At 51.7% G+C, this 26,449-nt stretch overlaps 4 protein-coding genes across 7 annotated transcripts; 2 read left to right on the top strand and 2 right to left on the bottom strand.

Annotated features, from left to right (window-relative positions):
* The first annotated feature begins 32 nt into the window (after nucleotides 1-32).
* hoatz (HOATZ cilia and flagella associated protein) lies at nucleotides 33-1,112 on the top strand. The gene has a single exon (XM_060071802.1). The coding sequence runs from the start codon at nucleotides 190-192 to the stop codon at nucleotides 661-663; it is 474 nt and encodes a 157-aa protein (XP_059927785.1). The 5' UTR covers nucleotides 33-189; the 3' UTR covers nucleotides 664-1,112.
* Nucleotides 1,113-3,652: 2,540 nt separating this feature from the next.
* si:ch211-76l23.4 (uncharacterized) lies at nucleotides 3,653-7,193 on the bottom strand. Its single transcript, XM_060071812.1, has 4 exons — nucleotides 7,047-7,193; nucleotides 6,313-6,441; nucleotides 5,948-6,077; nucleotides 3,653-4,334 (listed from the first exon to the last, which is right to left on the bottom strand). Exons 2-4 carry the CDS (start codon nucleotides 6,425-6,427, stop codon nucleotides 4,109-4,111), a joined length of 471 nt encoding a protein of 156 aa, XP_059927795.1. The 5' UTR covers nucleotides 6,428-6,441; nucleotides 7,047-7,193; the 3' UTR covers nucleotides 3,653-4,108.
* A 1,719-nt stretch (nucleotides 7,194-8,912) lies between these two features.
* On the top strand, nucleotides 8,913-21,797 carry ift70 (intraflagellar transport 70). Of its 4 annotated transcripts, none has more exons than XM_060071091.1 (20): nucleotides 8,917-9,258; nucleotides 10,023-10,088; nucleotides 10,989-11,198; nucleotides 11,622-11,678; nucleotides 11,991-12,126; nucleotides 12,623-12,727; nucleotides 13,678-13,806; nucleotides 14,025-14,074; nucleotides 14,567-14,719; nucleotides 15,304-15,369; nucleotides 15,443-15,496; nucleotides 15,787-15,852; nucleotides 15,977-16,053; nucleotides 16,306-16,516; nucleotides 16,957-17,028; nucleotides 19,931-20,034; nucleotides 20,144-20,222; nucleotides 20,571-20,700; nucleotides 21,227-21,385; nucleotides 21,424-21,797. In XM_060071091.1, exons 1-19 carry the CDS (start codon nucleotides 9,205-9,207, stop codon nucleotides 21,379-21,381), a joined length of 1,974 nt encoding a protein of 657 aa, XP_059927074.1. In that variant the 5' UTR covers nucleotides 8,917-9,204; the 3' UTR covers nucleotides 21,382-21,385; nucleotides 21,424-21,797. The 4 variants fall into 4 exon arrangements, 2 of the variants coding, with proteins under 2 accessions (XP_059927087.1, XP_059927074.1); XR_009528922.1 differs by having other exon boundaries at nucleotides 8,918-9,258; nucleotides 21,227-21,434; nucleotides 21,491-21,797; XR_009528920.1 differs by having other exon boundaries at nucleotides 8,918-9,258; nucleotides 21,227-21,467; nucleotides 21,511-21,797.
* On the bottom strand, nucleotides 21,734-26,431 carry c2h16orf89 (chromosome 2 C16orf89 homolog). The gene is made up of 8 exons (XM_060071370.1): nucleotides 25,914-26,431; nucleotides 24,866-25,018; nucleotides 24,334-24,484; nucleotides 23,933-24,050; nucleotides 23,618-23,780; nucleotides 23,111-23,215; nucleotides 22,773-22,874; nucleotides 21,734-22,201 (listed from the first exon to the last, which is right to left on the bottom strand). Exons 1-8 carry the CDS (start codon nucleotides 26,281-26,283, stop codon nucleotides 22,086-22,088), a joined length of 1,278 nt encoding a protein of 425 aa, XP_059927353.1. The 5' UTR covers nucleotides 26,284-26,431; the 3' UTR covers nucleotides 21,734-22,085.
* Between the last annotated feature and the right edge of the window lie 18 nt (nucleotides 26,432-26,449).

Genomic DNA, 26,449 nt, shown 5'->3' with positions numbered 1-26,449 from the left:
GGGGGCGGAGCCACGTCTCCATGGTAACCAGAGCAGACAACATAGGAGGATGTGCGCCAGTTAACTCCGTGTCAGAGTTTATTCGTAGAGTTTAATGTTTTTGTTCGGAGTCGTTTGATTTGTTTATCCGTAATTGTACTTATTTTTTCAATATCTTTACACATCTTTACAAAGCGCCTCCTCAAACCGATGTCCCAGCGGGGGTCGGAGGAGCCGCGGGGCTACGAGGTGCACCTCACTGTGTTCCACGGCTCCTCGCCCGCCGACGTGTCCCACGCCGGCCAGCTGTGGGGCTCCGTGGCGCTCCTCCCGCCGCTCGAGTCGCGCCTCATCTCCGCAGACATCAGCCAGCGGCTCCCGGTGGCCCGGAACTCCGGGAGCAAAACCTCCGCCGGGCCCGGGGCGACCCGTCCCGGGTCGCAGAGGAGAGGAGGAGTAGGAGGGCGGGAGGAGGACGAGGAGGAGGTGGAGGAGCGGAGGAGGAGGTCCGAGGCCATGGCCGTGCGGAAAGAGGAGATCTTGGGGTTGTTGTGGAGCCAGAGGGAGCGGAGGCTGAGGAGAGAGGAGGTTGGGAGGCCCGGGCTCAGGAACCAGGAGGCCCTGACCCCGCCCGGGCCTCGCGGGGCGGCGGCGGACAGGGAGGCGGTTCAGCTCCTCGAGTGACCGCTCCACACACACACACACACACACACACACACACACACACACACACACACACACACACACACACACACACACACACACACACACACACACACACACACACACACACACACACACACACACACACACACACACACACACACACACACACACACACACACACACACACACACACACACACACACACACACACTGCAAAGCTTGGTTTCATTACATCGTATTTGTTCGGCCTAATGTAGCCTGTGTTTACTGTCAGGGTCGGCCTGAATTCAGACCCTTCAGACTTTATAATACAGAAGCCTGTATTTACAGCTCTGTATCGTTCAGGTTATCAGCGGCTTCATGGAAATGATGAGCACTGTCTTTAACAAGCCTAGCTTGTTAGAGCACGGTCCCTTACAAGCTATGCTTGTTAGCCGGAGTTAATAAACAACATATCTTCAACATGATCCGTGTTCTTCGTGAGTTCTGTGAGCGAGAATTGGTTAATGGATGTGATTGGCTTTCCTGTTGATGGTGTAGGCAGGGGATGTATTGATATGATACGTAATTTCTATATGTATATATTAAAGATATTTATAGTTATATATATACTACAGATAAACATTATATACAATGTATATTATATAAAGATAATGATATATAAAGAACGGTCCCGAGGAAAAAGCCTTCCGCTTGGTTTTCAGTTGCCGTTTCCTGCTGTACCGCCAGGTGGAAGTATAGGCTAATAAAATTAAGTTTGTAACATGGTGGCGAAAGCAACGTTTAGACATTCCCAAGACATCGTGCCTGTGTGTGTTCCAAAGACACCTTATTATACTTCACTATATATACTGCTAAGATGGATCAGGGTTCCCCAGAGTTTGGTAGATGGCAAAAGGAAAGTTTAAAACTCATCTCAGATGTGTTGCACCGCTTAGATTTAATCATCGATTAGTAAACCTCAGTTTAGATTTGACCTCATAGTTAGGAAGATAAAGGATCGTCATTTAGCATGCTAGTGTCCCCCTGTTTCCTGGTATGAGAGCAGAGGGGTTCAGCTGGAGGTGATGTGGATGAGTGAGTGTCTGGCCTGCACCATAATGTCCTCATGTCTACATATAAGACCATCAGCACTCCCACTACAGGCTCCACCAACACACAGGGGAGCGAGAGAGAGAGAGAGAGAGAGAGAGAGAGAGAGAGAGAGGAACCTTCCTAAAGAGAAAAGACTATTACACACTAAGAGAAAGCATGGTGAAGTGTCTAATGTAAGAAACAATGTCTAGTGTTTTACAATGGGTTACAGGATAAAACCCCAAGTGTTTACACATGGTTACACAAGTTAAGGATCTGATGTTTCTGTCTAAGCTTTCGCTTTAAGTGTGGAAGCATTCGGAAAACACTATAAGAACTTCAAGCAGTCAACTCTGAACCAGAAGGAATTCATATGAATGAGTCGTTCCTCACTGTCCTCCCGACGCCGGCTGCTCGCTGAGAAGACAGACGGGAGCCCTGTGTGTGAGACAGGTTGTGACAGACGGGAGCCCTGTGTGTGAGACAGGTTGTGACAGACGGGAACCCTGTGTGTGAGACAGGTTGTGACAGACGGGAGCCCTGTGTGTGAGACAGGTTGTGACAGACGGGAGCCCTGTGTGTGAGACAGGTTGTGACAGACGGGAGCCCTGTGTGTGAGGCAGGTTGTGACAGACCGGAGCCCTGTGTGTGAGGCAGGTTGTATGAAGACCTGAGGGCATGCTGGTTGGTTCCCTTGTTTGACCTCGTTAACATGTTGATTGAGTTGTTAATTGACCTCGTTAACATGTTTGTCCCCTTGTTAATTTAACTCGTTAACATGTTGGTTGAGTTGTTTATTTAGTTCATTAACTCAGCTCTGTGTTGTTCAGAGGTTCTTATTGCACAGTTTACCCCTGTTTGTTACTTAAAATCCGAAAGTTAGTAACATCATTCTAATGTTCTGCTAACGTAAGGTTTTTATAGCATTATGCCGATAAGATACAATAATACTTTATTGATCCAGGACAGTGTTGCTCACTCTCCCTTAACGTTTTAGTAGCATTTTGAGAAAATGCACATTTTCTGATAACATTATGATAATGTTTTGCTAACATTCTGCTAAGGTTTTGGCAACATTTGAATGTTCCGTCAATGTTCTGCTAAGGTCTTGCTAACATTCAGATACAATTCCACGGCGGTCAGTTCATCTCTCTCTGTCTGTCTCTCTAATCGGTTGTCTCTCTATCTTTCTAGGTCAGAGAGAGAGGGAGAGAGAAAGAGAGAGGGAGAGGGAGAGAGACTGTTGTTAATGTTGTTTGACTTGCTCACATCTCTATACCAAACAAGGCATGTTTTCACGGTTGTAGAAACACCTCCTGTATCATTTAGAAGGTATAGTTGATCTCCAGCCAAAAACTATATATTATCTGTGAAATGCTCATTTTAACACAGAGGCTATCAGAACCCACCCAAATATGGTTTCTCTAATTCTTTTTTTCTCTTTCCTTCGTGAAACAGACCTGGTTCTGACGCAGCAATGCTGCCTTTTAGAGGATCCGATGTGCTACTGCAACTCAGACCATCACTCCAGGAGGAGAGGAGAGGAGAGGAGAGGAGAGGAGAGGAGAGGAGAGGAGAGGAGAGGAGGGGAGGGGAGAGGAGAGGAGAGGAGGGGAGGGGAGGGGAGGGGAGAGGAGAGGAGAGGAGAGGAGAGGAGAGGAGAGGAGAGGAGAGGAGAGTAGGGGAGGAAAATAAAGGAGGAGAGGGGGAGGAGAGGAGTGGAGGGGAGAGGAGAGGACAGGAAAGGGGGAGGAGAGGAGGAGGAGAGGACAGGAGAGTAGGGGAGGAGAGGAGAGGAGAGAATGGAGGAGGAGGAGACGAGACGAGACGAGACGAGACGAGAGCAGGAGAAGGGAGGAGAGGGGTGGAGTGGAGAGGAGAGGGGCGGGGATCAACTCCTATGATTGTGTGCTTTAGTCAAACAGCAACAACATTTTATTGCAATAAATTGTATTTATTAAAGGTAGCAGTAAAGACATTGTGCATATCCAATAGAAAGGAGGAGAAAGTTGCTTTTTATTTAGTTCTAGTTCTAAACTCAGCTAGAGGTTTCTTTTGTTATAAACCTAGATAGAGTTGGTTCTAGGCTTAAACCTAGCTAAAGTAAGCTATAGTAATGAACTTAGCTAGAGTGGGTTCTAGTTATAAACTTAGCTTTAGCTTCATACACCTGGCTATAGTTTGAGGGTGTCCTTGTGTATTTAGTCATGACTATTGGATGTTCAGGAGCAGTAACTAGAGGGTAACGATGCCGAAAAAGCATTAGCTACATTATCATTAGCCTAACTACCTTAAGGATATTCAGGAGGTAACGGAGGGAGGAGCTGCTGGTGGGTTGGGTTTATATGGGTGGGATTACAACGATAAAAGAAGCGATGGAATTGGCTGCTCAGTGGCTTATGACTTTCTTCCTGATCACCTTCCTTCTGGTCGGACCTGGAATGGGGGCGGGGGCAGGGGCGGGGCCGGGGGCGGGGCTACTGGAGCGTCCTGCTTTGACCTCATCGATGAACGTTTCTATGGCGGTGAACTTTTCGGTGAGTTCGCCGAGGTGGGACTTGAGGGCGTTGAACTCTTTGTAGAGGTCATCCAGGGCTTCGGAGAGGGGCTGGATCCTGGAGCGGGAGAGGTCACATGACCTGGTTAGTGCTGCGGAGGGTGAACCCCAACAGACCACAGAAACCACCACAAAACCGACCACCAGGGGGCAGCAAGGGGGGGCAGAGGCAAGCGTAACACAATGAGAGCTCACAGAAACAGAGGCAGTGTTGGGTGACGCTCTGAACCAGAGCAAGATGAAGAGGAGGATGAAGCCACGACGGGGAACAGTGGAATAATATTATTATGTTGCCAGGACAACAGACTATTATGGGATCAAATAAGAAAGTAAAAAAACAATGTCAAATAGAACAAATAAATCCAGACTACCAGGCATACTCATCATCATCATCATCACTTTTTCCCTCTTGGCACACTAGCGGCCTTGGGGTGCTCGTGTCTGAACATATGGTCCAGCGCTCGCGGTGGGCGGCCCCAGTGCAGCAGTTGGGGGTTTCGCCTGCCTTTGCTTGAGGACACCTCATCTGTGGATGAGGACGTAGGAGAGTGCTGCACAAATACTCCCCCAGTCCACATTTTTTGTGTAATGGTTGAGACTCGAACAGGTTACCCCAATGAAGCATTTAAGATACTTATGATACTGATGATATGACTTTGATATTGGCCTATACTATATGAAGTCACTTGAGTAGAAGTGTTAACAGAGGACTTCAACTTCAATGTAAGAGATCTATATCCAGCCCGGACGAGTCCAGACCTCAGTTCGGTCAGGAGCTGTTCCGTTTCCTCCCCACACCCCGGCCCTGGCCCTCACAGCCATAATGGCAGGGTGTGGTCCAACAGAGTCTTTATAACCTCGTCCACCACAGTGGGCAGCAAACACTGCATTGCTGTGGGAAGTGGGAACCTTCCCAGGACTGGAGAACCCTCGGGGAACCTGTTGATCCAAACAGCCGTAGCTTGGAGACGGATCAGACTGCACCAACCAGCCCCATCACACAGTCAGCACAGCAGACAGGGCTTCAGCCTCACCGGCCGTCCGTACTCACTAACGCAGGATAATGAAACGCTGTAATGTGTCGACCAGGCCCTGCCACGCTCCACTGTTAAGTACATCTGCAGAGGATCGGAGACCGGCCCTGGTCTGACCACACCTGCCTCCAACCGTGAGGCCAACAGACACTGTAGAGATGAGCTCAGAGTTGTTGTTTAAGTGACGTGCGGGTAGGACGCCTGACTCGAGGTACGGATGGAGTCACATTTTGATGGTTGTCTACCACAGGTGAGGGGGCGGAGTATTTAAGAGATTTTATGACTCCGCCCCTTCATCATAAAGACTCCGCCCCTCACCTGTGGTGATCATAAAGTCTCTGCCCCCTCACCTGTGTTAGTCATACAGACTCCGCCCACTCACTTGTGGTAGTCATACATACCCCGCCCCCTCAACTTTGGTGGTCATAAAGACTCCGCCCACTCAGCTGCGGTGGTCATAAAGCCTCCACCCTCTCACCTGTGGTGGTCATAAAGACTCCACCCCCTCACCTGTGGTGGTCATACCGACTCAACCCCCTCACCTCTGGTGGTCATACAGACTCCACTCCTCACCTGTGGTGGTCATAAAGACTCCACCCCCTCACCTGTGTTAGTCATACAGTCTCCGCCCACTCACCTGTGGTAGTCGGGGAGGAGGGACTGGTGGTCGTTCTGCAGCGCTCCTTTGATCTGGGTGATGATGTCATACCTCCAGTTGTCCAGAACCTCTGTCAGGTTGGACACGCCTCGCGTGTTCACATTCTGAGCTGGGGGACAGACAGGTAGGGAATCAGATAGACCGACAGGTGATCAGACAGACAGACAAACAGACACAGAGGGTATCTTTCTGACAGATTGGGAGTGAGCAATAGGGGCTAAAGGTCAGGGATCAGGGGTCAGGGTTAGGATCAGAGGTTAAGGGTCAAGGTTAGGATCAGGGGTTAAGGGTCAGAGTTAGGGTCAGAGGTTAAGGGTCGGGCATTAAGGGGTTCCGGAGCTCACAGCCATCCCTGTAGTTCCACTCGTCGGCCGCTTTGGCCTTCGGCCGTCGTTTCTGAGCCAACACCGTAACCATGGCAATGGCCAATAACAGCAGCATGGTCAGTTTGATCGCCATGACGATGCCAGCTCCTGTGGAGAAGTGAGGTGTTCAAGAGGACAAACAGATGGAATGAAACGTTTGTGTAGAGAGACCATACAAAGTCAACACTTAGAGAGACTGTTCATTCATGACCAAATACACTTAAACAGAGAGTTTCTTAACCTTGAAAGACACTTTAACAGCCAGTTTCTTAATGATTAAAACACTTAAATAGACAGTTTCTTAATTACTAAAAAAAACACTTAAACAGACGGTTTCTTAATGACCAAACCCACTTAAATATTCAGTTTCTTAACCTTGAAACACACTTAAACAGCCAGTTACTTAACCTTGAAAGACACTTGAACAGCCAGTTTTTTAACCTTGAAACACCCTTAAACAGCCAATTTCTTAACTTTGAAAGACACTTAAACAGCCAGTTTCTTAACCTTGAAACACACTTAAACAGCCAGTTTCTTAACCCTGAAAGACACTTGAACAGCCAGTTTTTTAACCTTGAAACAGACTTAAAAAGACAGTTTCTTAACCTTGAAAGACACTTTAACAGCCAGTTTCATAACCGTGGAACAGACTTAAAGGCAGTTTCTTCTGAGCCTTCTAACCAAGCAGCTAATCACGGACCGACTGGACTGACCTGCAGAGACAAGGGCAGCCTGGAGGTCCTGAAGGAGAGTGAAGGGAGGATGGAGACAGCCTGGAACACACTCCCCTCTCCCCGCCTGCCCAGCCCAACCTCCTCCAGCCCAGGCTGCCCACCGAACCTCCCCCTTAACCTCCACCCTAACCTCTACCCTAACCTCCACCACCCTAACCTCCACCCTAACCTACACTAACCTCCACCCTAACCTCCACCACCCTACCCTTCTCTGCTGCTCTCCAACAAAGGCGGTCTCTCCTCCCTCTGCTCTCTGCTCCCTCTGCCCCCTCCCGGCCCTGACCTCTCCTGCCTCTGCTCTTTGTCTCTGTCCTGTGCTGTCTCTTTCTTAATCTGTCAGAGCCTCTCTCTGCATTTCTATCCGAAACCTAAATCATGGATCTGATTGGCTGGTCTCTTAACGCAACTGATCAGATTTTCTCGACGAGAAAACTGGACAAAGGAGAGCCCGCCTGCCCTGACGGAACGCTCTCAGTGGGATACGTGATGGACTCCTGGACAGAGTGGAGGCCTTTGTGTCTCGCCATACTTTCCGTTGAGGATGTTGAAGACGTCTACATACTTGGGATTATGATAACAGGATTCCAGAATTCGGCTAATTCGGCTATTTGGAATCTGCAATGTGGAACATTGCAGAGAGTACCAGAGAGACTTAAGGCGGGCGAAAATTGCAGAGTCGGCCTGACCCAAAGCAATCGATATCTTTATTCGGCTCCCCCACATCGGCCTTGGAAGGCTGATATCTCCCCCCCCCCCACCCTGCCCCAACCCTCCTCCTCCCGTGAACTTTATCTCTGGATCAGAACTCTTTGTGGTCGCTCCACGGCAATGGTCGTGTCCTCGTCACCAGCATCAGACGGGAGAGACACTGTTGAGTCTGGGTGGCGATGGAGTCCTTGGGCTCACACACACACACACACACACACACACACACACACACACACACACACACACACACACACACACACACACACACACACACACACACACACACACAAGACACATAACACACACACCCCCTGGACTCAACGCCTTCTGGACTCCCTCCCCCTCTCCGTCCCTCGTCACAGAACAGTATGCCGCGAGTGATGCGACACGCCCGCTGGCTGCGCCCCCCCCCCCGGTGTTTGAGCTGGGACACCTCCCCTCCCCGAAACCCTTCCCCCCTCCCACATGTGTTTGTGATGTTTTTAATATGTTACTTGTGATGAGGTGTTTTTTTTCTAATCCCTACACTGTGCCCCCCTTATGGGAGCCTAGTTTGGGAATTACCTTTTTTCCCTCTTGTTTTCAATTTCTTATCTAATAATGAGGGAGCGCATGCGCCTCGACAGTCTCTCCGTCCTGTCTCTCCACACTGTCCTTTTATGTTTCTTTTATGTGTGCGTGTGTGTGTGTGTGTGTGTGTGTGTGTGTGTGTGTGTGTGTGTGTGTGTGTGTGTCTGCGTGTGTCTGCGTGTTCGTCTGTGTGTGTGTGTGTGTGTGTGTGTGTGTGTGTGTGTGTGTGTGTGTGTGTGTGTGTGTGTGTGTGTGTGTGTGTGTGTGTGTGTGTTAAGACGTGTTTTCGCGCTTGCGGCGTGCCAGCATGCGCGCTTGGGACAGAGTTAAAGAATGAGCTCATCATTGGTTTACCAGCCTCAAACTAGAAAGAAAGAAAGAAAGAAAGAAAGAAAGAAAGAAAGAAAGAAAGAAAGAAAGAAAGAAAGAAAGAAAGAAAGAAAGAAAGAAAGAAAGAAAGAAAGATAGAATTGTTATAATTGAGTATTTGTCGAGTAGTAGTACATAGTAGTCCATAGTACAGTCACTACAACGCAAAACGTTTAATAATGAAACAATAGCAATGTGCTTAATAACTAAAATTAATGAGCAACAAACTTCCATGAAAAGAACGTTGGTTATGAGTTGCATTTGTATCCGGAGAGTTGATTGGCTGTTTAATGGAGAGAATCTGTCTCCGGAGAGTTGATTGGCCCTTGTACATTCCGTCGGGATGTCCGTTTCCGGGTTTGCTGCTGTTGCCTAGTAACCGTTCACGGGCGTTCGACTCGTAGCCATCGGTAGCTCCGAGCTGAGGGATCGATTCCCGTTCTGACCCACAACCCGGTGTCCCACCGACCGCCGACCCTCCGTAGACATCATGACCCCCACGGTCATCAAGGACGGAGAATACACTGCGACCATCTACCGCCTGGTAGGGCTACCTATTAGCCTGTTAGCATGTTAGCCCGTTAGCCTCGGAGGAGCTGGGATATAACAACATCTGTTCGGTCTGCTAAGGAACGACCAACTACTTATCTTCCCTTATCTATGAATATGTATGTTGTATATATCTATAGCGTTATGTGTGTATACTGTATACATCTATAGTGTATATATCAATAGTTATATGTGTGTGTATACTGTATATCTATAGCTCTTATGTGTTTATATATTGTATACATCTAAAGCTATGTGTGTGTATACTGTATTTCTATAGCTATATATGTGTGTGTTTATATTGTATAAATCTAAAGCTATTTGTGTTTGTATATATTGTGCACATCTATAGCTATATGTGTGTGCATATATTGTCTTTAGCTATTTAGCCATTAAGATGAAAAAAATAATCTATATCTTTATTGTATACTTCTATAGCTATTTATATTCATATATTGATACATCTATAACTATATAGATAGATATCTATTGATGCATCTATAGCTATCTAGATAGATATCTATTGATACATCTATAGCTATCTAGATAGATATCTATTGATACATCTATAGCTATGTAGATAGATATCTATTGATACATCTATAGCTATCTAGATAGATATCTATTGATACATCTATAGCTATATAGATATATATCTATTGATACATCTAGAGCTATATAGATAGATATCTATTGATACATCTAGAGCTATCTAGATAGATATCCATCTCATCAAGCTCCTTTTCTCCTTTACTCCAGATCAAAGAGTGTCGCTATGGAGACGCTATCGTGATCCTCAACCACCAGCTGGAGAAACACATGAAGGTCGGACCCACAGCTGCACGCTAGGGCCGGGCGATGCTGCAAAAATTATTATCAGGATAATTTTTTCGATATTAATCACGATATATAATTTGATACTGCTGAAGCCTGAAGAAACCAGAGTGTTCATTAGTTAAACCATACACTTTTGTTTATTACCGTATCACATAAATATAAACATTTAACTTCACAAACATGTTTTATCTGCCCCCAACAGAACAATATAAGGTAGCTTGCCTTGTAACCTATTGAAAATAATGTAAATACAAATAAAAGCTCTGACTTCTTTCACATTAAACTCCTTTGGCAGGGATTCAGAAAACATCTTAAATCTTGTAGAGGCACAACCAATGCATAAAAAGTAAAAAAGTGGATGAACAAAGGCCCTGGCACATGATATATAAAATATGAACTACTGCCTTATCGTTGTAATCGACGTGAGTTTTATTGCGATCAATAATCATAATCGAATTATTGCTCAGCCCTACTACACCCACCTTCCAACCCCTTCCTGTTTACAGAACCAACCCCTTCCTGTTTACAGAGCCAGCCCCTTCCTGTTTACAGAGCCAACCCCTTCCTGTTTACAGAGCCAACCCCTTCCTGTTTACAGAGCCAACCCCTTCCAGTTTACAGAGCCAGCCCCTTCCTGTTTACAGAGCCAGCCCCTTCCTGTTTACAGGAAGGGGCTGGCTCGTGTGTCTAGGGGGAGGGTCTGGGCAGCTTGGCCCTTCTTAGTAATACCAGCTGTGAGATGTGTTGCCTTCCTCTGGTATTCTCAGTCTTTTAACTTGTAGTGGTTGTCCTCTCAGAGTGTTACCTCCTGTGTAACACTCTGGACGGCCCTGAGTCTACAGGCTGCTGTATGATGCTGTCCTGACTCAGCGTGTTGTCCCCCTGTAGTCCCGGGCGGCCCTGTCCCTGCTGGGCTACTGCTGCTTCCACACGCAGGACTTCAGCACGGCGGCCGACTGCTACGAGCAGCTCAGCCTGCTGCACCCCGAGGTGGAGGAGTACCGTCTGTACCACGCCCAGGCCCTGGCCCGCGCCTGCTGCTACCCGGAGGCCATGAAGGCCAGCTTCCTGCTGGACAACCCCAGCACCTATACCAGGGTACACGCACACGGACACACACACACGCACACGCACGCACACAGACACACGGACACGGACACACACACACGCACACACGGACACACACACGGACACATGCACACGGACACACGGACACACACATGCACACGGACGCACACAGACACACGCACACAGACACGGACACACGCACACGGACGCACACACGCACACGGACACACACACACACGGAATCACACGGACACACACACACACACATATGCACATATACACATACACATACAGATACACACACACGGACACACAGACACGCACACACACAAACTACACTACACTACACTACACTACACACACTACACTACACTACACTACACACACTACACTACACATACAGTAACAACCACTCTGTGTCAGATGATCAATCCTCTCCTCTCTTTGTATCAGATGATCAAGCTACAGGCTGCCATCAAATACGGAGAGGAAGAGTATTCCGCTGCTAAGGTAACATCCTCTTCCTCCTCTTCGTCATCACCAACCCTAGGCGGGGATGTTGGAGCCGGTTTATTGTAGGTTTAGTATCTAATGATTCATGGTCTGGGGCTCCATGGAGATCTCCTGAGTGTCTGATCCCTCAATGTTCAGCCTCAGCCGCCCCAGAATGTGTATTTAATTTGTGTTTAATGTATAGTGAATGTGTATTTAATGTATGTGTATTGTATCTGTCATATGTATATGTAATGTGTATATCTAATGTATGTGTTATGTCTATGTAATGTGTATCTAATGTGTGTGTATTGTGTGCTGTGAGGACAGGCCCTGGTGGAGCAGCTGCCCCAGGAGGAGCCGGACTACGAGGTGAAGATGGGCTGCCTCCTCTACCGCGAGGAGCAGTACGAGGAGGCCCGCAGGAGGTTCACCTCGGCCCAGCAGGCCCTGGGCTACCAGCCAGGTACACACCGAGTACATTAGACTGCACACTGCATTATACTGCACACCGAGTACATTATACTGCACACCGAGTACATTATACTGCACACCGAGTACATTAGACTGAGCACTGAGTACATTATACTGAGCACTGAGTACATTATACTGAGCACTGAGTACATTAGACTGCACACCGAGTACATTATACTGAGCGCTGAGTACATTATACTGCACACTGAGTACATTTTACTGCACACTGAGTACGTTATACTGCACAATGTGTACATTATACTGCACACTATACATTTATACTGCAAAATGCACTGGATTTATACTGCACAATGTATACATTTATACTTCACCCTGCATACATTTATACTGAGCACTGTATACATTCTATATTCATACATTCAGGTCTGACATTAACTCTCTCCTCTCCCCCGCTCTCCTCCTCTCCCCTCTTCTCCTCTCTCCCCCTCTCTCCTCCTCTCCCTCTCCCCCTCTCCTCCCTCCCTCAGACCTGTCCTACAACATGGCTCTGTGTTACTACAGCATGAAGAACTACAGCGCGGCTCTGAAGCACATCGCAGAGATCATCGAGAGAGGGATCCGCGAGCACCCTGGTACACACGCACGCACGCACGCACGCACGCACGCACGCACGCACGCACGCACGCACGCACGCACGCACGCACGCACGCACGCACGCACGCACGCACGCACGCACGCACGCACGCACGCACGCACGCACGCACGCACGCACGCACGCACGCACGCACGCACGCACGCACGCACGCACGCACGCACGCACGCACGCACGCACGCACGCACGCACGCACGCACGCACGCACGCACGCACGCACGCACGCACGCACGCACGCACGCACGCACGCACGCACGCACGCACGCACGCACGCACGCACGCACGCACGCACGCACGCACGCACGCACGCACGCACGCACGCACGCACGCACGCACGCACGCACGCACGCACGCACGCACGCACGCACGCACGCACGCACGCACGCACGCACGCACGCACGCACGCACGCACGCACGCACGCACGCACGCACGCACGCACGCACGCACGCACGCACGCACGCACGCACGCACGCACGCACGCACGCACGCACGCACGCACGCACGCACGCACGCACGCACGCACGCACGCACGCACGCACGCACGCACGCACGCACGCACGCACGCACGCACGCACGCACGCACGCACGCACGCACGCACGCACGCACGCACGCACGCACGCACGCACGCACGCACGCACGCACGCACGCACGCACGCACGCACGCACGCACGCACGCACGCACGCACGCACGCACGCACGCACGCACGCACGCACGCACGCACGCACGCACGCACGCACGCACGCACGCACGCACGCACGCACGCACGCACGCACGCACGCACGCACGCACGCACGCACGCACGCACGCACGCACGCACGCACGCACGCACGCGCACACACACACACGCGCACACACACACACGCACACACACCCCCCTCACCCTGACCCTCACCCTCACCCTCACACCTGGGTCGCCTCCCCCTGCAGAGCTGAGCGTCGGCATGACGACGGAGGGCGTGGAGGTGCGCAGCGTGGGCAACACCCTGACCCTCCAGCAGACGGCGCTGATCGAGGCCTTCAACCTCAAGGCCGCCGTCCAGTTCCAGCTCAGGAACCGTGAGACGCACACAGATCCATATCCATCTACATAGATCTATAGATCTACACATAGATCTATAGATCTACAGTATAGCCATATCCATCTACATATAGATCTATAGATCTATAGCCATATCCATCTACATATAGATCTATAGATCTAGTTTGCATATCCAAGTTGTGCTGCAGTAGAGGTACAGTAGGTCATGTGTTCGTCCTCTCATGTGATCCCACAGTGGAGGGGGCTCAGGACGCGCTGACAGACATGCCCCCCCGGACAGACGAGGTGAGGACACATTTACATTTAGGGCATTTAGCAGACGCTTTTATCCAAAGCGACTCACAATAAGTACATTTGTCATAAGAAGTGCATCAATATATCGCTGTCGGTACAGAAAGGATGTTCATAGAACCAAGTGCAAGTACCACAATCGCTAGGCTCACCAATTCCCGTGTTACAGCCATGATAGATGATACTGCAGTTGCTACACAGTTAAGAGTGTGAAGGACACGCCTTCACACTCTCTCCAACGTGTCGTACACACATCAACAAATACCACCGTCGACTGTTTTAACCCACAGTTGATACGACCCGCGCACACTGACCTACCACCACCCACTGACCCACTGACCCACTGACCTACATACCATAACCCCCATCGCACCCCTTCCCCCTGTGTGTGTGTGTGTGTGTGTGTGTGTGTGTGTGTGTGTGTGTGTGTGTGTGTGTGTGTGTGTGTGTGTGTGTGTGTGTGTGTGTGTGTGTGTGTGTGTGTAGGAGCTGGACCCGGTGACCCTCCACAACCAGGCCCTGCTGAACATGGAGCGGCGTCCCTCGGAGGGCTTCGAGAAGCTGGCCTTCCTCCTGCAGCAGGACCCCTTCCCCCCGGTCACCTTCGGGAACCTGCTGCTGCTCTACTGCAAGTATGAGGTACTGCTCTCACCTGGTACACCACCTGGGACACCACCTGGGACACCACCTGGGACACCACCTTGTACACCACCTTGTACACCACCTGGTAGACTCACCTGGTACACCACCTGGTAGACTCACCTGATACACCACCCGGTACACCACCTGGTATTCTCACCTGGTAGACTCACCTGGTACACCACCCGGTACACCACCTGGTACACCACCTGGTACACCACCTGGTAGACTGTCCCCTCACCTGGTCCTCTCTCTCTCCCCTTTCCTCTAACTTGGTTCTCTCTCTCTCTCTCTCTCTCTCTCTCTCTCTCTCTCTCTCTCTCTCTCTCTCTCTCTCTCTCTCTCTCTCTCTCTCTCTCTCTCTCTCTCTCTCTCTCTCTCTCTCTCTCTCTCTCTCTCTTCCCCCCCCCCCCCCACCCACCTGGTATCCTCACCTGGTTCTCTCTCTCCCCTCTCCTCACCTGGTTCTCCCCTCTCCTCACCCGGTCCTCTCTCTCTCTCTCTCTCTCTCTCTCTCCCTCCCTCTCCCTCTCACCTGGCCTCACCTGGTATCCTCACCTGGTCCTCTCTCTCCCCTGTCCCAGTACTTTGACCTGGCTGCAGACGTCCTTGCGGAGAACGCCCACCTCACCTACCGCTTCCTGTCCCCGGTGAGTTCCTGTCTCCTGACGGTTGGTACCTCACCGTGGCTCAGAGTCCTGACTGCAGCCTCTCTGTCCTCAGTACCTGTACGAGTTCCTGGACGCCATGCTCACCTGCCAGACCGCCCCCGAGGAGGTAGGCCTTACAGCCCACTGAGCCCCATCCACCGCCTGGTGCTCTAGGGCTGCAGGCACCAGTTCTGGTCTGGTTCCGGTCTGATCTGGTTCTGGTTCTGGTTCCTGTCTGATCTGGTTCTGGTTCTGGTTCCTGTCTGATCTGGTTCCGGTCTGATCCGGTTTTGGTTCTGGTTCCTGTCTGATCTGGTTCCGGTCTGATCCGGTTCTGGTTCAGGTTCATGTCTGATCCGGTTCTGGTTCCGGTTCCGGTTCTGGTTCCGGGCTGATCTGCTGTGTGTTTCTCTACAGGCCTTCAGGAAGTTTGACGACATGAACGGCAAACTGACGGAACAACTCCGCAAGCTGGCCAAACAGGTCATCCACCCCCACACACAAATACGCACACACACACACACACACACACACACAGACACACACACACACACACACACACACACACAGACACACACAGGTCTAAAGGGGGCTCTGTGTGTCTCAGGTGCAGGACTTCAGGCTGGCCCGGGACGACCAGGGGCTGAAGAAAGGGGTGCAGGAGTACGACCAGCTGCTGGAGAGGTAGGACTCCTCCCCGCTCCTCTCTGATTGGTGGGGTGCAGGTCCACCTGATCTCTGATTGGTTGGTGCTGGTCCGTCTGATCTCTTGATTGGTTGGTGCAGGTCTGTCTGTTCTCTGATTGGTTGGTGCAGGTCCATCTGATCTCTGATTGGTTGGTGCAGGTCCGTCTGATCTCTGATTGGTTGGTGCAGGTCTGTCTGATCTCTGATTGGTTCTGACAGGTCCGTCTGGTGTCTGATTGGTTCTGACAGGTACATCCCGGTGCTGATGGCCCAGGCCAAGATCTACTGGAGCCGGGAGAACTTCCAGATGGTGGAGAAGATCTTCCGCAAGTCGGTGGAGATCTGCAACGAGCACGACACCTGGAAGCTGAACGTGGCGCACGTCCTCTTCATGCAGGAGAACAAGTACAAGGAGGCCATCGGGTTCTACGAGCCCATCGTCAAGAAGCACTACGACAACGTGGGTCCACATCGGAGCCTGAACACACACCACACACAGCCAGTAGGGCCTGAAGCTCTGGAGTTATGATACTATTTAATACTCTATTATATATTATAATACTCTGGAGTTATGATAGTATTTAATACTCTATTATATATTATAATACTCTGGAGTTATGATAGTATTTAATACTCTATTATATATTATAATACTCTGGAGTTATGATAGTATTTAATACTCTATTATATATTATAATACTCTGGAGTTATGATACTATTTAATACTCTATTATATATTATAATACTCTGGAGTTATGATACTATTTAATACTCTATTATATATTATAATACTCTGGAGTTATGATAGTATTTAATACTCTATTATATATTATAATACTCTGGAGTTATGATAGTATTAAATACTCTATTATATAATGGAGTACTCTTTGTGTGTTCCAGATCCTGAACGTCAGTGCGGTGGTTCTGGCCAACCTGTGTGTCTCCTACATCATGACCAGCCAGAACGAGGAGGTCAGCCCCCCCACCACCACCCCCACCGCACCACCCCCACCGCACCACCACCACACCACCACCACTATCACCACCACCACTATCACCACCACCACTATCACCACCACCACTATCACCACCACTATCACCACCACTATCACCACCACCACTATCACCACCACCACTATCACCACCACCACTATCACCACCACTATCACCACCACCACTATCACCACCACTATCACCACCACCACTATCACCACCACTATCACCACCACTATCACCACCACCACTATCACCACCACTATCACCACCACTATCACCACCACTATCACCACCACCACTATCACCACCACTATCACCACCACCACTATCACCACCACCACTATCACCACCACCACTATCACCACCACCACTATCACCACCACCACTATCACCACCACCACTATCACCACCACTATCACCACCACTATCACCACCACCACTATCACCACCACTATCACCACCACTATCACCACCACCACTATCACCACCACCACTATCACCACCACCACTATCACCACCACTATCACCACCACCACTATCACCACCACCACTATCACCACCACTATCACCACCACTATCACCACCACTATCACCACCACTATCACCACCACCACTATCACCACCACCACTATCACCACCACTATCACCACCACCACTATCACCACCACTATCACCACCACCACTATCACCACCACCACTATCACCACCACCACCCCCACCACCACTATCACCACCACTATCACCACCACTATCACCACCACCACTATCACCACCACCACTATCACCACCACCACTATCACCACCACTATCACCACCACCACTATCACCACCACCACTATCACCACCACCACTATCACCACCACCACTATCACCACCACCACTATCACCACCACCACTATCACCACCACTATCACCACCACCACTATCACCACCACTATCACCACCACTATCACCACCACTATCACCACCACTATCACCACCACCACTATCACCACCACCACCCCCACCACCACTATCACCACCACCACTATCACCACCACCACCCCCACCACCACTATCACCACCACTATCACCACCACTATCACCACCACTATCACCACCACTATCACCACCACTATCACCACCACTATCACCACCACCACTATCACCACCACCACTATCACCACCACCACCCCCACCACCACTATCACCACCACTATCACCACCACCACTATCACCACCACTATCACCACCACCACTATCACCACCACTATCACCACCACCACTATCACCACCACTATCACCACCACTATCACCACCACCACTATCACCACCACCACTATCACCACCACCACTATCACCACCACCACTATCACCACCACCACTATCACCACCACTATCACCACCACCACTATCACCACCACCACCCCCACCACCACTATCACCACCACTATCACCACCACTATCACCACCACTATCACCACCACTATCACCACCACTATCACCACCACTATCACCACCACCACTATCACCACCACCACCCCCACCACCACTATCACCACCACTATCACCACCACCACTATCACCACCACTATCACCACCACCACTATCACCACCACTATCACCACCACCACTATCACCACCACTATCACCACCACTATCACCACCACCACTATCACCACCACCACTATCACCACCACCACTATCACCACCACCACTATCACCACCACCACTATCACCACCACCACTATCACCACCACTATCACCACCACTATCACCACCACCACTATCACCACCACCACTATCACCACCTCCATCACCACCACCCCCTCCTCACCACCACCACCACCACCACCACCACCACCCCCACCCACACCCACACCCCCACCACCACCATCACCACCACCACCCCCTCCTCACCACCACCCACCACCACCTCCACCTCCACCCCCACCCACACCCCCACCACCACCACCATCACCCCCTCCTCACCACCACCCACCACCACCATCACCACCACCACCCCCTCCTCACCACCCCCACCACCACCACCCCCCCCCCCCCACCACACCACCACCTCCACCCCCACCACCACCACCACCACCCCCACCACCACCACCCCCCCCCCACCACACCACCACCACCACCACCACCACCACCACCCCCACCACCACCACCCCCCCCCCACCACACCACCACCACCACCACCACCCCCCCCCCACCTCCACCCCCCCCACCACCACCACCACCACCCCCACCACCACCACCACCCCCCCCCCCCCCCACCACACCACCACCACCACCACCACCACCACCCCCACCACCACCACCACCACCACCACCACCACCACCACCCCCACCACCACCCACCACCACCCCCCCCACCACCACCACCACCACCCCCACCACCACCCCCACCACCACCACCACCACCACCCACCACCACCACCACCCCCCCCCCCACCACACCACCACCACCACCACCACCACCACCACCACCCCCACCACCACCCACCACCACCCCCCCCACCACCACCACCACCACCCCCACCACCACCCCCACCACCACCACCACCACCACCCACCACCACCACCACCCCCCCCCCCACCACACCACCACCACCACCACCCCCACCACCACCCACCACCACCCCCACCACCACCACCACCACCACCCCCACCACCACCCCCACCACCACCACCACCACCACCCACCACCACCACCACCCCCCCCCCCCACCACACCACCACCACCACCACCTCCACCTCCACCCCCACTACCACTACCCCCTATATATTTATATTTATCAATGGATTGAATTATTTCAGGGTTTATCTCCTAGACATATTTCTTCCTGTTTACATAAGAGGGTTTGTGATTCCTGCTTCCTGTCTGCAGGCGGAGGAGCTGATGAGGAAGATAGAGAAGGAGGAAGAGCAGATCTCCTACGACGCCCCGGACAAGAAGGTGTTCCACCTCTGCATCGTCAACCTGGTGATCGGGTGAGAGAGCTCAGAGAGACTCGGAGACAATGACCCGCGGCTGTTCTGCAGTACAGAGAGATACTGTGTAATAATGTGTATAGTGAGTACTGAGTATGTGTTTCTGCAGCACGCTGTACTGCGCTAAAGGGAACTACGACTTTGGCATATCTAGAGTCATCAAGAGTCTAGAGCCCTACAACAAGAAGGTATGAACATCACACGCCTCAAGACACACAAACACGTATAGCATATGGACACTGTTCCCCCCCCCCCCCTCGGTGACCGTTACTCGGCTCCCCCAGACATGATGTAGGGTGGTGGGGTGTGTACTAATGTGTGTGTGTGTGTGTGTATACTTATTTGTGTGTGTGTACTAATTTGTGTGTGTGTGTCTGTGTGTGTGTGTGTGTGTGTACACTAATTTGTGTTTGTGTGTACTCATTTGTGTGTGTGTGTGTGTGTGTGTGTGTGTGTGTGTGTGTGTGTGTGTGTGTGTGTGTGTGTGTGTGTGTGTGTGTGTGTGTGTGTGTGTGTGTGTGTGTGTGTGTGTGTAGCTGGGGACAGACACGTGGTTCTACGCTAAGCGCTGCGTCCTCTCCCTGCTGGAGAACATGTCCAAACACATGATCCTGCTGAGGGACGCCGTGGTGCAGGACTGCCTGCTGTTCCTGGAGCGCTGCGAAGGTACCACACTCTATACAATGTGTACTACACACTGTACGCACACACACACACACACACACACACACACTGTACACACTGTGCACTACACACTGTACACACACACACACACACACACACACACACACACACACACTGTACACACACACACACACACACACACACTGTACACACACACACACTGTACACACACACACACTGTACACACACACACACACACACTGTACCCACTTGACATACCGCACTGTGTAATACACTGTACACACTGTGCACTTCACACTGTACACTACACACTACTGACACACACACACACACACTGTGCCGACACACACACACTGTGTACACTACAAATGATACAGAATACACACTGCACTACACACACTATACACTACTCTATTCACTGTGTTCGACACACTGCACTACACTGTGTACTAAATACCACACACACTTTGCACTATAGATCTTGTCTATGTATCCAGACAGTATATAGAGGTCTATAACCCTCCCCCCCCCCCCCCCGTCCCCCCAGTGTACGGCCGGGAGGAGCCGGCGGTGATCCAGGCCCCCCTGCAGGACGAGCGCTCCTCCTCCTCCTCCTCCTCCTCCCTGGGGAGGAACAGCGTCACCTACGAGGCGCGCCTCCTCAAGGCCCTCTTCTACCAGGTCATCGGCTGGAACGAGTGAGGTCGCCGCCCTGCCGTGAGGTCACCGCCCTGCCGTGATGTCACCGCCCTGCCGTGATGTCGTCGCCCTGCCGTGATGTCATCGCCCTGCCGCGATGTCACCGCCATAGCTGGACCGTGATGTCATCACCATAGCTGGACCGTGATGACGTCACCTCACCGAGACCGTGATGTCATCACAGGGACCAGGAACCCTGCTGGTTCTTCAGGGATGTGATGTCATCAGACTGCTGAACCCCACAGCCATGTATATCTTTACATCTTTATATTTATATCTTTATATTTATATCTTTATATTTATATGTATAGACCAGTTCGTCCTGCTAGTGGTTCATTTAGGACAAGACCACGTCTCCATGGTAACATCATTTTTATTGAACAGGTGTGTAGATAATAAATCGTGGTCTGTGATACGTCCGTCCAGTCTGCTCCCGTTTCTCACATCCTGCCATCTTCATCCTCTAGATAGATCCTCTGTAGACTAACGGCCAGGAGGGGTCGGGGCCACCAGGAGGGGTCGGGGGCCATCAGGAGGGGGGTGGGGCCATCAGGAGGGGGCGGGCCACCAGGAGGGGGGTGGGGCCATCAGGAGGTGGGCGGGGCTGGCTAATCAGGTGGTGGGCGGGCCATCAGGAGGGGGGGTCCATCAGGAGGTGGGCGGGGCCATCAGGAGGGGGCGGGTCCGTCAGGAGGGGGGCGGGGCCATTATGAGGAGGGTGGGGCCAGCGGTCTCTTGGTGATGTCCTGCTCCGTCAGCTGGTAGTTGAGGTAGCCGCCCAGCGCACTCACCGCCACCCCGGTCACATGACTGGAGCACCCGTCTGCAGGTCACATGACATATGGTCAGACACCCTGATCACATGGAGTAGGACGGGCCTCAAAGAGAGGCTGAGGGGAACACTCTGTTCTGATTGGTTTACACAAGAGGCTGAGGAGAACACTGTTCTGATTGGTTACACTGGGTAGTACCAGTGTTTCCTAGCGTCCTCAACAACTCGTACATCTCCACTATGTAAATGTTCTCGATGCACCTGATGAATCAGTGGTCCTATTGGTTCAGAGCCTCCGGGACCCACCTCTCAGCCTGAATTCTGTGATCCTATTGGTTCAGACCGTCACCTCTCAGTCTGAACTCTGTGGTCCTATTGGTTCAGAGCGTCACCTCTCAGTCTGAACTCTGTGGTCCTATTGGTTCAGAGCGTCACCTCTCAGCCTGAACTCTGTGATCCTATTGGTTCAGAGCCGCTGGGACCTACCTCTCAGCCTGAACTCTGTGATCCTATTGGTTCAGAGCCGCTGGGACCTACCTCTCAGCCTGAACTCTGTGATCCTATTGGTTCAGAGCCGCTGGGACCTACCTCAGCCTGAACTCTGTGATCCTATTGGCCTCACCTCTCAGGGTCTTCTCCCTCCGCTTCACCCTCCTGGGGGGCGGGGGCGGGGGGCGCAGCTGCTCCAGAAGCTCCTCCCCCATGATCTGGGACATCGCCCGCTCTGGAACACAGCACCACGTCAACTACACTTCCCATCATGCATCAGACATCACAGGTGTGAAGTGTTTGGTTAGAGATGGCCAGTTTAGGTTTTGGGTTAGAGATGGCTAGTTTAGGTGTTGGGTTAGAGAGGGTTAGTTTAGGAAACTTTAGGTGTATGGTTGGTTCAGGGTTAGTTTAGGTGTATGGTTAGTTCAGGGTAAGTTAAGGTGTCTTGTCGGTCAGCCGTCTCCTCACCATCCCTCCCGAAGCAACCGGACGTCGGGTCCTGCAGTCTGAGGATGTGCTGCAGCCAGTCCGGTTTGTAGAAGTCTGAGAAGCCGGCCAGACCACACAGCAAGACTGAGGAGGGAGAGGGAGGAGGAGAGGGGAGGAGGAGGAGGGAGGGGTGGAGGAGGGAGGAGAGAGGAGAGGGGAGGATGGAGGAGGAGGGAGGAGAGGGGAGGATGGAGGAGGAGGGAGGAGGAGAGAGGGAGGAGGGGGAGAGAGGGGAGGAGGAGGAGGGAGGAGAGGGGTGGAGGAGGAGGGAGGAGGAGAGAGCGAGGAGGAGGGAGGAGAGAGGGAGGAGGGGGAGAGAGGTTGGAGGAGGGAGAGGGGATGAGGAGAGAGAGAGGGAGGAGGAGAGAGGGAGGAGGAGAGGGGGAAGGAGGAGAGGGGGGAGGAGGAGAGGGGGGAGGAGGAGAGGGGGCCGTCAGAGGGAGGCGTGGAGGCGTCGAGCCACTGAGTGGACGAGGAGGTACCGACTGTTCTCGATGAAGATGTCCTGGGTGTGTGCGTTGAGGCCGGTCTTCAGGGCCTCCTGGTTGCTGCTCATCATGTTGGAGCAGAAGATCTTCTGGTAGTCTGCCTCCGTCAGGTTGGCTCTGGACTCCCGGACGTCTCCCTTCAGCAGGCTGCTGCAGCCCTTCTGAGAGGGAGGAGAACCAGGAGGAGAACATTGTCATCTTGGACTTTATAGAGCATCGTTGTAGTATGTATTCAGTGTGTGTGTGTGTGTGTATGTCTGATTCAGTCTGTGTATTCACTGTGTGTATTTGTGTGTATCAGTGTGTTAGTTACCATGGAAGCGATGAGGAAGTAGAGCAGCTGGTGAGAGAGTGAGTAGAGCGGGCAGTCGAACATGGTCATGGTGTCTCTGCACGACTCGGTCACGATGCACGGAGTCCCCTTCTGCTTCCTGTCCAGGTGCATCATGGGAAATACAGGTGGACCAATTAGCTTCCGCCTACCAAAGCTGTTTTACTGAGAAATATCCAGAAGCAAGATAAATATTTCTATGTAGTCATTTAGTGGGGAGTCCTGGGGGGACTACAGGGCAGGGTCTCTGGTCCTGGGCGGGCTACAGGGCAGGGTCTCTGGTCCTGGGCGGGCTACAGGGGCAGGTCTGGTCCTGGGCGGGCTACAGGGGCAGGTCTGGTCCTGGGGGGGCTACAGGGGGGGTCTGGTCCTCTGAGCCGTACCAGGTGCCCAAGAGGAGCGTCATGCAGGAGTCGCTCAGCTGCTCATCGTAGCACTCGCTGGGCTGGCTGGACGCGTAGCGCAGGCTGGGGTCCGTGGAGCCCCAGGCCTGGGGGACCCTCCAGAACCGCCAGTCCAGCAGGGGCTCGAACTCTGGGAGGGGGGGAGAGAGGCAGGGGGACAGACGGGGAGAGAGAGAGAGAGAGACAGGGGGGGAGACGGGGGGAGAGAGAGAGAGAGAGAGAGAGAGAGAGAGAGAGACAGGGGGACAGACGGGGAGAGAGAGAGACAGGGGGACAGACAGGGAGAGAGAGAGAGACGGGACAAAAAGGTGAGAGAGATGGAGTCTGTTCAGGTGAATAACACAAAGTTAAAAGCCTTGTTGAATACCCCTACCTCTGTAGTAGGGGTGTGTAGGCCTACCTCTGTAGTAGGGGGTGTGTCGGCCTACCTCTGTAGTAGGGGTGTGTAGGCCTACCTCTGTAGTAGGGGGTGTTTAGTCCTATCTCGGTAGTAGGGGGTGTGTAGGCCTACCTCGGTAGTACTTGGGGTCGTGTCTCTGCAGGGCGAGCGTGGCCTTGGCCAGGCTCTGGTCCAGCCTCCGCAGCAGGGCCACGGTGGAGGTCCGCTGGGCCCAGCTCAGGGGGTCGGAGTGGGGCCACGTCCGCACGGCCTCCTTCAGCTCGGCTGGGGACCAGGGGGCACACAGGACTGTACTATAGTACGTACTACTGCTGTACTACTGTACATTAGTGTACAGGACGACTGTACTATAGTATACAGTACTACCATACTACTGTACTATAGTATACAGGACGACTGTACTACTGTACTATAGTACGTACTACTGCTGTACTACTGTACATTAGTGTACAGGACGTCTGTACTATAGTATACAGTACTACCATACTACTGTACTATAGTATACAGGACGACTGTACTACTGTACTATAGTATACAGTACTACCATACTACTGTACTATAGTATACAGGACGACTGTACTACTGTACTATAGTATACAGGACGACTGTACTACTGTACTATAGTATACAGTACTACCATACTACTGTACTATAGTATACAGGACGACTGTACTACTGTACTATAATATATATACTACTGCTATACTACTGTACTATAGTATACAGGACGACTGTACTACTGTACTATAATATATATACTACTGCTATACTACTGTACTATAGTATACAGGACGACTGTACTACTGTACTATAGTATACAGTACTACCATACTACTGTACTACAGTATACAGGACGACTGTACTACTGTACTATAGTATACACCATACTACTGTACTATAGTGTACAGGACGACTGTACTACTGTACTTATACTTATACTTATATACTACTGCTATACTACTGTACTATAGTATACAGTATTACTACTAAACTGCTGTACTATAGTATATACTACTATACCTACTATATACTATAGTACAGTACTTTATATACAGCTCTATATCAAGTAGTACACTGAGGTGCAGTTCTTTATATACCTTACCTAACCTACTCACCCTGCAGTATGAGGTAACCTAACCCAACTAACTAACCTACTCACCCTGCAGTATGAGGTAACCGACCACCCCGTCCAGGTTGATGTTCTCGTGCTCGCTCTCCAGGAAAGCTGCGGCTCGCGACAGGCTGTTGAGGATGTTGTCCGTGACGTCCTCCTGAGCGGCGCTGGCCGCCACAAGGACGACCAGCATTGCGACGAGCCCCGGCATGGCTCGGGGCTTCTCTCCAGGCATGTCTCGGAGCTTCTCTCCCTGCCCTATGTGCCCAGGCGGCGGCTCTATGTTGCGATGTTCAGCGGTCGAGCTTTCGACTCCAGAAAGTCGAGATTCGGCCCATCCGGTGGGAGCAGTCACGTGGGCTCGATGCGGGCTTGGGAACAATAACAAAACATTATTTTTTTTCTTTTGTGACATTCAACCAGGTGGGGGGAATAAATTATATTTTATGATTAAACTACTTGAAATCAAATAGGAAATAAGGTACAAAAAGAAAGGTGTGCATAATGTTGGACAGAGATGGCTCCGGTCCTGAAGTACAGAGTGGGACCCGCCAACCACATCACTAGTGGCCGGGGAGCCT

This window comes from Gadus macrocephalus, chromosome 2, assembly GCF_031168955.1.
Source record: "Gadus macrocephalus chromosome 2, ASM3116895v1".
Taxonomy (NCBI): domain Eukaryota; kingdom Metazoa; phylum Chordata; class Actinopteri; order Gadiformes; family Gadidae; genus Gadus; species Gadus macrocephalus.
The sequence above is the reverse complement of the archived record's forward strand: the minus strand, read 5'-3'. Positions and strand labels throughout refer to the sequence as shown.

Coding starts and splice junctions, on each gene's coding strand:
- hoatz (XM_060071802.1), top strand. CDS start 190: ATGTCCCAGCGGGGGTCGGAGGAGCCGCGGGGCTACGAGGTGCACCTC.
- si:ch211-76l23.4 (XM_060071812.1), bottom strand. CDS start 6,427: ATGGCGATCAAACTGACCATGCTGCTGTTATTGGCCATTGCCATGGTT. Junction 6,078..6,312: donor GTGGAACTACAGGGATGGCT/GTGAGCTCCGGA, acceptor TCTGTCCCCCAG/CTCAGAATGTGAACACGCGA. Junction 4,335..5,947: donor CTCCTCCCCGACTACCACAG/GTGAGTGGGCGG, acceptor CTCCCGCTCCAG/GATCCAGCCCCTCTCCGAAG.
- ift70 (XM_060071091.1), top strand. CDS start 9,205: ATGACCCCCACGGTCATCAAGGACGGAGAATACACTGCGACCATCTAC. Junction 16,054..16,305: donor TACGACCAGCTGCTGGAGAG/GTAGGACTCCTC, acceptor TGGTTCTGACAG/GTACATCCCGGTGCTGATGG. Junction 20,701..21,226: donor GTTCCTGGAGCGCTGCGAAG/GTACCACACTCT, acceptor CCGTCCCCCCAG/TGTACGGCCGGGAGGAGCCG.
- c2h16orf89 (XM_060071370.1), bottom strand. CDS start 26,283: ATGTCACAAAAGAAAAAAAATAATGTTTTGTTATTGTTCCCAAGCCCG. Junction 24,485..24,865: donor CGACCCCAAGTACTACCGAG/GTAGGCCTACAC, acceptor CCCCCCTCCCAG/AGTTCGAGCCCCTGCTGGAC. Junction 23,781..23,932: donor ACTTCCTCATCGCTTCCATG/GTAACTAACACA, acceptor CCTCCCTCTCAG/AAGGGCTGCAGCAGCCTGCT.